At 44.7% G+C, this 10,637-nt stretch overlaps 1 protein-coding gene across 1 annotated transcript; it reads left to right on the plus strand.

Moving 5' to 3' along the window:
• The first annotated feature begins 5,472 nt into the window (after positions 1-5,472).
• Positions 5,473-8,857, plus strand: mrps33 (mitochondrial ribosomal protein S33). Its single transcript, XM_034163781.1, has 3 exons — positions 5,473-5,620; positions 6,291-6,507; positions 8,737-8,857. Exons 2-3 carry the CDS (start codon positions 6,293-6,295, stop codon positions 8,840-8,842), a joined length of 321 nt encoding a protein of 106 aa, XP_034019672.1. The 5' UTR covers positions 5,473-5,620; positions 6,291-6,292; the 3' UTR covers positions 8,843-8,857.
• Positions 8,858-10,637: the final 1,780 nt, after the last annotated feature.

Below are 10,637 nucleotides of genomic sequence, written 5' to 3' on the forward strand. Positions count from 1 at the left end.
CCTGAGACTGTGGACTACTTAGGACCTGAGATTGTGGACAAGTGAGGACCTGTGTTTGTGGACTACTGAGGACCTGAGAATGTGGACACTGAGGACCTTAGAATGTGGATGACTGAGGGCCGGAGAATCTGGACTACTGAGGACCTGAGACTGTGGACTACTGAGGACCTGAGACTGTGGCCTACTGAGGAACTGAGACTGTGGACAACTGGGAACCTGAGACTGTGAACTAGTGAGGACCTTAGAATTTGGATGACTGGGGACCTGAGAGTGTTGACTACTGAAGACCTGATAATGTGGAGAACTGAGGAACTGTGAGTGTGGACAACTGACAACCTGAGAATGTGGATGACCCAGGAGCTGATAGTGTGAACGATTGAGAACCTGAGAGTGTAGACTACTGAGGACCTAAGACAATGGACAACTGAGGATCTGAGAGTGTGGATGACTGAGGACCTGAGAGTGATGACTACTGAGGACCTGACAGTGTGCACAATTGAGGACCTGAGAGTGTGGATGACTGAGGAGCTGAGAGTGTGGCCTACTGAGGACCTGAGAGTGTGGACTAGTGAGGATGTGAGGTTGTCCACTATTAAGGACCTGAAAGTGTGGACTGCTGAGGAGCTGAGACTATAGACTACTGAGTACCTGAGAGTGAAGAGGAGTGAGGACCTGAGTTTGTGGATTAATGAGGCCGAGAATGTGGACAACTGAGGACCTGACACTGTGAATGACTGAGGAGCTGAGAGTTTGCATGCCTGAAAACCTGAGCTTGTGGATGACTGAGGACCTGAGAGTGTGGACTACGGAGGGCTTGTGATTGTGGACGACTGAGGACCTGAGAATGTGAACTACTGAAGACCTGAGAATGTGGATCAATGAGGACCTGACAGTCTGGATTACTGAAGACCTGAGAGTGTGGACCACTGAGGAGCTGAACGTGTGGACAACTGAGGACCTGATAATGTGGACAACTGATGTCCTGAGAGTGTGGACTACTGAGGAGCTGAGAGTGTGGACTACTGACGACGTGAAAATAAGGATGACTGAGGACCTGAGAGTGTGGACTACTGCCGACCTGAGATTGTGGACTAATGAGCACATGAGTTTGTGGACTACTAAGGACCTGAGAGTGTGAACAACTGAGGACATTAGAATGTGGACAACTAAGGACCGGAGAATGTGGATGACTGAGCACATAAGAGTGCGGACTACTGAGGACCTGAGAATGTGGATCAATGAGGACCTGACAGTCGGGACTACTGAGGACCTGAGACTGTGGATGAGTGAGGACCTGAGAGTGTGGCCTTCTGGGGACCTGTGAATGTGGACTGCTGAGGACATGAGAGTGTGGACTACTGAGAATCTGAGAGTGTGGACCAGTCAGGAGCTGAAAGTGTGGACAACTGAGAACCTAAAACTGTGGACAACTGAGGACCTGAGAGTGTGGAGGACTGAGGAGCTGAGAGTCTTGACAACTGAGGACCTGTGTTTGTGGACTACTGAGAATGTGGACACTGAGGACCTTAGAATGTGGATGACTGAGGGCCGGTGAATCTGGACTACTGAGGACCTGAGACTGTGGACTACTGAGGACCTGAGACTGTGGCCTACTGAGGAACTAAGACTGTGGAGAACTGAGAACCTGAGACTGTGAACTAGTGAGGACCTTAGAATTTGGATGACTGGGGACCTGAGAGTGTTGACTACTGAAGACCTGATAATGTGGAGAACTGAGGAACTGTGAGTGTGGACAACTGACAACCTGAGAATGTGGATGACCCAGGAGCTGATAGTGTGAACGATTGAGAACCTGAGAGTGTAGACTACTGAGGACCTAAGACAGTGGACAACTGAGGATCTGAGAGTGTGGATGACTGAGGACCTGAGAGTGATGACTACTGAGGACCTGACAGTGTGCACAATTGCACAAGGTCTGAGAACTTGAGGGTGTGCAGTACTGAGAACTGGGTGTGAACTACTGAGTACCTGAGAGTGTGGATGACTGAGGAGCTGAGAGTGTGGCCTACTGAGGATGTGAGTTTGTCCACTATTAAGGACCTGAAAGTGTGGACTGCTGAGGAGCTGAGACTATAGACTACTGAGTACCTGAGAGTGAAGAGGAGTGAGGACCTGAGTTTGTGGATTAATGAGGCCGAGAATGTGGACAACTGAGGACCTGACACTGTGAACGACCGAGGACCTGAGACTGTGGACTTCTGAGTACCTGAGAGTTTGGAGGTCTGAGAACTTGAGGGTGTGCAGTACTGAGAACTGGGTGTGAACTACTGAGTACCTGAGAGTGTGGACTACTGAGGACCTGAGAGTGTGGACTACTGAGGACCTGAGGCCAATCTGTGAATCTGTCTGGATGATCAGAACAGAACAAACCTGATCCTCAGTCACTCTTGTGGCTTTTCTGAGTCCTTCAGATAAAACCAGATCTTCGTTAGCTGTATTTGGCTCCAGTTTTATTTTCTGTGAATATTTTAAGAACTCAGTTCTGGTCTTTGGTTCTGGTTCTGGGAGTAAAACATCCCGTCCTGCTGCAGCTGACACTGTGTCGTGGCCTTTATGATGATCCACAGAGCAGAGATGACAGATAAACTGCTGATCAGTGTGGCAGAACATCTTCATCACCTCACCGTGAGCAGAGCAGATGTTCTCCTGAAGCTTCTTGGAGGGCTGGACCAGCTTGTGTTTCTTTAAAGGAGCTGCATCATAGTGAGGCTGGAGGTGTCTCTCACAATAAGAGGCCAAACAGTTTTCTCCCCGTGCAAACATCACAGGCCACATCTTCAGGTCCGGCATAGCAGGGATCAGCAGGAGCAGCTTGGAGTCCAGTCTTCTCCAGCTCCTCCACTAAATCTGCTGACATGGTGTTTTCACCAGGACAGACCTCGGTATGAAGGTCTGTCTGCACTGAGGACAGCTGGGGATGATCTTCTGGTCCTCTTCAGCTCAGTAACCTTGAATACAGCTCCTACAGTAACTGTGTCCACAGGGAATAGTCACTGAATCCTTCAGGAGGTCCAGACAGATCAAACAGATCAGCTGAATGCGTTGCTGCTCCATTTCAGCTCTCAGAGTCACTGAATCTCAGTTTGTCAGAACAGGATCTTCAGTCTGAGCTTGGACTCACTGATGCTGTTTCTGTGTCAGAGTGTTTGTTCAGACACTTAGGCACCGCCCCAGACTCCTCCCACACAGACTCAGTGAGGATGGTGACAGGCTTTTTCAGTTCCTGTTGCAGGAGCGGTTCTAGATCCAGCTGGTGGTTGGGGGGGTGCGTCTCAGACAGTCTCAACTGATTGTTTTTAATTTAAAAGACATATAAATAATATATAAATAAATATAAATAAACTATAAATAAGCTATATAAATAAACTGTGACCTGTGACCCGTGACCTGTTTCAAAGTGTACGGCATTTGCAACAAACAGTTACGGAGACATTGAAAACAAAGTACTTGTGAGTACTCGGGTGTTTCTGACAAGTGACGTCGCTACTAGAAGTGTCCCAGCGTGCGCTTCAACGGAATGTAGCTGATAACTTTAAGAACTGAGGCACAGATTAATTTGAAAGTTTCCGTAAGTGTGATGTCGTGTTATGATGACTCATTTTTAAGTGAAAACTGTTCATTTTGATGTTGTCACAGTAAAATCTGCGGCTCTGTAAAGGTTTAGTGCAGCTGCACGGCCACGAGTCAGAAAAGCAGCCTGTCAATCACCAGCTCTGCTCCAGGTTCAGTTTTGTGCACCATTAATTGAGTGTTGTTATCAATAAAATCTAAACAAATACATCCTCTGCCGGGGGAGAACGAGCATCTCGTCTGCTGCACAGCGCTCATGCTCACACACAGACACACACACAGAGTGAGCTTTGCAGCACACGTACACAGCTCCAAATTTACACTCTCTCACAATAAATAAAAAGAAAAGGAAAAGAAATCTAGCCACAAAACACAAACGGGGAACATGCCAGACTTACCTTCGTGTTATGGATTGATTTCCAAATGTAAACTTCACACAATCAAAGAAATGTGCGCGCTCGCCTCAGCTGCAGCTCTGCCTCTCTCTCGATCGTGGCATGTTAAATAACGCCCATTAACTTCTGGAAATAATGTATTCTGACTTTATTCAATGTAACAAAACCATCTCTGTGTCCAGGCAGTCTGTCAGATGTCCCCACGTCCATGTCCACAGTTTCAGTAAACCAGCATCTACACAAACAGCGCCTCAGCACACTTTAGGCTCCAAAATCTGACACTCTGAAAAAGTTAAGAGTTTCATGGTGAAGGGTGTCGTCTCCTCTCTGTAAATCCAAGCCATCACTTACAAACAGCAGCTCAGAAGCTTCGTTTTTGGACAGAGCAGGTTCTTTTCCCTCTGTCACCGGGATGTTTCTGTTTTGCTATAAGTGCATCACACACTGAAAAATGCCAAAAATTGCAGAGTGAAATGTTTTCCGGAAATGCACCTGCTAACGCTCAGAGTGAGAGGAATAAAATACATCAGTGGTCAGTAATTATTAGCACATGTGTGCAAAGACTTACAATCATGACAGATTTTATATTGTCTTACTTACTGGGACATTAAAAAACGTGAGACATGCCCTTTAAATCTTGTTGTTGTTGTCCATTTGGCTGCTCCCGTTTTGTGTTCGGAGTCGCCATAGCAGATAACAGCCAGTTCCGCATCAGGCACTATGTTATGTTCTTGTCCTCTGCTGCCCTCTGGTGTCCATTTTGAGTTTTGCTCGATCTTATTTCTAGCTTTGGTTTCCTGATTCACTGCTGTTGTGTTTTGTTCTTCTTTTTTGTTTTCTTGTTTTTTTCTGAGCCATTTGATTTTCTTTGTAAATGATAAATGGACTGCATTTATATACCACTTTTCCATCTGCATCACATGCTCAAAGCGCTTTACAATTTTGCCTCACATTCACCCTTTCACACAGACACACTCACACACCAATGTCAGCCATACAAGGTGATTTTAAAGTCAGGCTGGGGTTTGAACCGAGGATGTGCTGGTCTCAAGCCCAGCGCTTAACCACTAGACCATCATGTTTTTATTATCTCCTGGTGTCTTTGGTCCACTTCCTGTTTTATTTTGATGTCCGTGTTTCCAGTGTGTGTTTTTGACTTTCTTCCTGTGTCTCTGCAGTTTGAGTTCCTCCCTGTAAAACATTTGTTCCTTCTGACGTTTTAATTTAATGCACACGTTAACCACTTCATGAACTTAAACCGTTTCTCTTCTGGTTTCTTGTTTGTGTTTTTAAGTTTGTGGCTCACACGTCAGGACTGTGACGTGTCACAGGACCAGCAAATCACCGCCAGGCTGCATCACCGTGCTTCTTCACCCCGGCGGGATCTGACCCCACCGTGCTTTGAAGTGTGTGTGTGTGTGTGCGCGCGCGCGCGTATGTTTCGGTCTGCCGATTCACACTCATGTCCAGCTGGTGGCGCTAACGTTCTTTCCTGAGTTGCCGACCGCCGCAAAACTCCACAAATGAAGAAGAAGAAGGTCGTGTGAAGATTAGCTTTGCGTTTAGCTTTTCACGTTTGTCTTTAAAGTTAAGTTTTAGTTTGAAGCTTTAAGACAGTTTCCACGCACACGGAGGTAAGATCTCTGCTGCTGCTGCTGTAGTGCCGTTGAGACAGATTTTTTTTTTTTTTTTTGATGGTCTGTTCCGTGCCAAACAGTAAAATAAATGTTTTGAAGTCTGTTTGTCTCTGAACTATAACTTTTCATCGGGGAAGAAGATTCCAGTTTAAGAAAAACCCGTAAAATGAGTGAGTGAGTGAGTGAACAGTCTCTTTACATTAAAACTCAAAAAACATCAACGCTGTCATCTTTTGACTCGCCAAATTCAAAGATCATGATGATGATAAGTCTCTTCACTTTAGGTGAACTATTTTATTTTTTCTTTTAAATGTGAACTGTTGTACCAGATCAGTTCTAAACGTTTGTAATGTAATATCCTGTAGGCGTGTCTGCCCCCTGCTGGACGGGTGATGGATTAACAGCAGCTGTGACAGACAGGAACTGATATGAATTTTGGGTTATCTGTTCATATTTTTGTTTTTTGTCCTATTAAAGTCCTTTTTTGTACCTTAATCATGTTCCTTGTCAGCTGACATCCATTGAAAAGTTTAGTTTGAGCAGGAATAGCTCAGTGGCGTGAGCTGCCAACGAATGTCGCGTTCCTCCCCTGAAAACAAAGACTGTATGCCCAAGACTCAGCCAAAGTCAACCATACATGAAGCCACATGTGTCCTCTGTCCTGTAGTCATGGCGTCTATGTCCAGCTATGCTGTGCGCATGGCCCGGCTGAGTGCGCAGATCTTTGGTGAAGTCGCCCATCCGACGGACTCCAGGTCCATGAAGGTGGTCCAGCTTTTCCGAGAGCCTCCCCTGGCCAGGAGGAAGGAGGTGTACGACTGGTACCCACAGCACCGGGTCTACTACATCCTCACCCAGAAGCTGAGGTTCATGGGACTCTTCAGGTACTCGCCATCCAAGTTGATTCAGCTTAAGAATGTAAGGGGCTGTGAAAGCTTTTGAAGTAGTCTGGACTTCAGGCCTGATGGCTGTGCTGACTGGTTCTCCTCAGTCTGTCAACTTTGGCAACTCAACAATGTTTTTTTTTGTTTGTTTTGTTTTTTACTGAAGATTCATATCTTGATAGGCAACAACTGATTCAAAGTTCAAGGTCAAAGTCCTGTCAGAAGTGGCTTTTCATAAGTTAAAATATAGATCGAAAGGGCTTTTCAATGTTAAAATCAGATGTCTGCTAAATCCACAATATGGATCAGATGCAGATCAAACTTAATCTGTTCATTCAGCATGCCAGTTTGCACCTCATTGTCACAAATGAGTGACTGAGGCACCTTTGAGATATAATGCAAAATGTGCACCAAATGGGCTTTTAAATATTAAATTCAAACGTCTACAAAATCCACAATCCAGTTCAGATATGGATCAAACTTTGTCAGGTGATAGTGAGTGTCAGTCTGCACCTCACCTTCAAATAGGAGAGTGACTGGGGCACATTTGATTAAGATATAATGTAACATACACATTAACCTCTTAAACCCTAGAGTCCCCAAATTTGGGGACTTGCCCTGTTTTGGAACATTTGAACACTCATAACTAACCAATGCTGACACCAACATACACTTATTATACATCAAAATGTCAAGCGAAGTCTCCTCTACAAAAGTATCCACTTCAATCACATATCAACTAACCACAGCTGAAACGCCAAGCAAATAAAGACATAAATCAGAATTCATTTTTGGGAAAAAAGAACCTCATTTACTCCTACCAAGTATTATTTACTTTTAATTCTTTTGCATCCACAACATCCCCTAGGACCTGTCTTTTAGCTGATCCAAACTTGGGCATTTTTGACCTTGTACAAGCTGAGATATGAATCATGATGTATGGGTGTGTGAGTTTGGTGAAATAGGCTCTAGGGCTTAAGAGGTTAAATGGGGTTTTCAATATTAAATTTAAATGTCCAAATAATGCACAGTCCGGATCAGATCCGGATCAAACTTTGTCAGTCGATAAAGGATACCATCCTACATAACACTTTCAAATATGAAAGAAATGTGATCTTTCTGGACAGAGTTATGAATTTTTGAATGTTAAAGAATAGGGATTTTTCCTAACGTTGCCCTTTCACCTATGACTTTTAAAACTTTTTGCCTATCAGGATGTGAATCCTCTGTAAATTTTCATAAGGATACATGAATAATTGTGGGTTCCAGGCTGTTCACTACTTCGTAATAAGTTGTGAGGAATCTGAATGTTTTGACTATTTGCACATAATCCTATTAAAGGGTGTCTCTCTCAGTAAAACATTTTAAGTCATATGTTAAGTGTTTCTAATTTCTTTTTTGTCCATACACCCACTAAAATGTTGAAGGATTTTGAAGGATGCCCAAGAACAAGATAAAGTGATATAGCAATAATAGATGGTGATAGTAGAGGCAAGAAATTCAACTACTTTCACCCCTGCACACGACTGACTGTTGGCATCAGGGGGGCTAATTTAATTTAACCTTTATTTAACCAGGTTAGTCCCATTGAGATCAAGACCTCTTTTACAAGGAAGACCTGGACAATTATAAAATTTCCAGTCCACCTAACCTGTATGTCTTTGAATGTGGGAGGAAGCCGGAGCACCCGGAGGAAACACACACACATGAGAGCACGCAAACTCCACACAGAACACAAGTGGGAATCGATCCCACGACAAAGTGGAGTCCACCACCCGCAGGCTGGGAGTCCATCAGGAGCTGCACCTGACACGTGTGGGGAGAGGAGGGTATGTGGTGAGGGCGGTCTGCATATGTCTTTATATTATGGTAATGTGAGAGAAGGTCACCTGAACCAGCGGACCGGAGGTTGATCTTGGTAAAAAAGATCATTACTGAAGGGGTCATATAGTGCGAAACTAGTAGTACTGTAATCTGACAACAGCCACTGACCAGGAAGTGAAAAATACTGTGATTTAGTCCCTTTTTCAGGTCCTTCTGAAGGAAAGTGTTTGCAGTGTAAAGCTTATATTTTGTATTTTTTCACTTTGGGCCCATAATCTACAAAATCTGAACATAGAGCTGGTCTAAGTCACGTGTTGACTTGATGTGGTGTGACCTGAGCCTAACTCCTGTTTCTGTTCTTCCCTTTGTGAACTCGCTGACTGAAGCTTCATCTTTCTTCCTCAGAGATGAGCATGAAGACTTTAAGGACGAGATGCGTCGCCTGCGGAAACTTCGAGGCAAAGGGAAGCCAAAGAAGGGAGAAGGGAAGCGAGCCGCCAAGAAGCATTGACTCTTGAGAGATAGATATTTAAACAATTCATCCTTTTCATAACAGTTTCAACAAATGACCCCTTAGCCCTGAAAATATTCCAACGCTCCACTGTTCAAAGGGCCGAAACACTACCCTATCTGAGGCTGTGTCCCAAATCATGGTCTCTGCCCTTTGAAGGCCTGTGTCCCAGTTCAGGGTCTCTGCTCTTTGAAGGCCTGTGTCCCAGTTCAGGGTCTCTGCTCTTTGAAGGCCTGTGTCCCAGTTCAGGGTCTCTGCTCTTTGAAGGCCTGTGTCCCAGTTCAGGGTCTCTGCCCTTTGAAGGCCTGTGTCCCAATTCAGGGTCTCTGCTCTTTGAAGGCCTGTGTCCCAGTTCAGGGTCTCTGCTCTTTGAAGGCCTGTGTCCCAGTTCAGGGTCTCTGCTCTTTGAAGGCCTGTGTCCCAGTTCAGGGTCTCTGCTCTTTGAAGGCCTGTGACCCAATTCAGGGTCTCTGCTCTTTGAAGGCCTGTGTCCCAATTCGGGGTCGCCGCCCTTTGAAGGCCTGTGTCCCAATTCGGGGTCGCCGCCCTTTGAAGGCCTGTGTCCCAATTCGGGGTCGCCGCCCTTTGAAGGCCTGTGTCCCAATTCGGGGTCGCCGCCCTTTGAAGGCCTGTGTCCCAATTCGGGGTCGCCGCCCTTTGAAGGCCTGTGTCCCAAATCAGGTAGAGTCCCTTTATTCAGATAGTAGTGCCAAAAAACAGTCACGTGACTCTTGGTTCCAAAATAACATTGGCTGTTAATGTGTCTATTATGTGAGCTATTTTATTTATTGATTCTCTAAAAATGTCGGGTTGTGCGTTTGGAGGCACAAATAGACACAACAAGCACTTCAAGATGTTAAGATTCCCTTCAGATCTGAACAGAAGAAACATTTGGGAAAATAAAGTCAGTGTGGGATGGAAACGACTTCATCATCAAAGCTTTGAGAGGTAAATTTATTGTTCAGTCCCATGTCCAGTAAAACTCACCTAAACCGTCATCGTATAAACCAGATATTCACAGTCACCGGACAAAAAAGTCCCAAAGTTTTTGTATTTTCTATGTAATAAACACCGTATATAACAACGGATTTGTTCTGTCCAATCGTCTTGTATTTCCATTAAACCCCTCATGTGGAACCGAAGTCTTTCCTGTGATTTAAAGCTCGACCGTTTATTTTTTTACACTCAGCCTGACGTGCACCTGTTAAATCAGACATAAAATGCTGCGATTTGAAACTTTTCTGCTTTCACTCTTTCCTCTCATATTGTAATAGTTTTTGCAGCACGCATACTGGTTACATTTCAGGATCACACAGGTTTGACAGAAAAGTCTGCAAATTTACAACAGTCAGAAAAAAGGAAATTGTCCAGCTTCATATCAGGAGTTACAGAGCTGCAGAAGCATAAATCAGGCTTTAAATTCATTAAAGAAATCGTCATAGATTGTAAATTTGATAGTTTAACTATTTTTTATATTTGTTTTGATAGCACCTGTACCTGGATGTGTTTCTGTATGTGGTTAAATGATAAAAAAGTTGAAAACATAAAAGGTTCATTCAGTAGTTCAGCACAGTTGGAACCAAAATGGTGCCGTGTTCTGAGTTGACGCCGCTCTCTGAATAAACAGACTAAATTCAGGGTCTCTGCCCTTTGTAGATCAGCGTCCCAGTTCAGGGTCTCTGCCCTTTGAAGGTCAGCGTCCCAGTTCAGGGTCTCTGCCTTTTGAAGATCAGCGTCCCAGTTCAGGGTCTCTGCCTTTTGAAGATCAGCGTCCCAGTTCAGGGTCTCTGCCCTT

Source organism: Thalassophryne amazonica, chromosome 22 (assembly GCF_902500255.1).
Source record: "Thalassophryne amazonica chromosome 22, fThaAma1.1, whole genome shotgun sequence".
NCBI lineage: Eukaryota > Metazoa > Chordata > Actinopteri > Batrachoidiformes > Batrachoididae > Thalassophryne > Thalassophryne amazonica.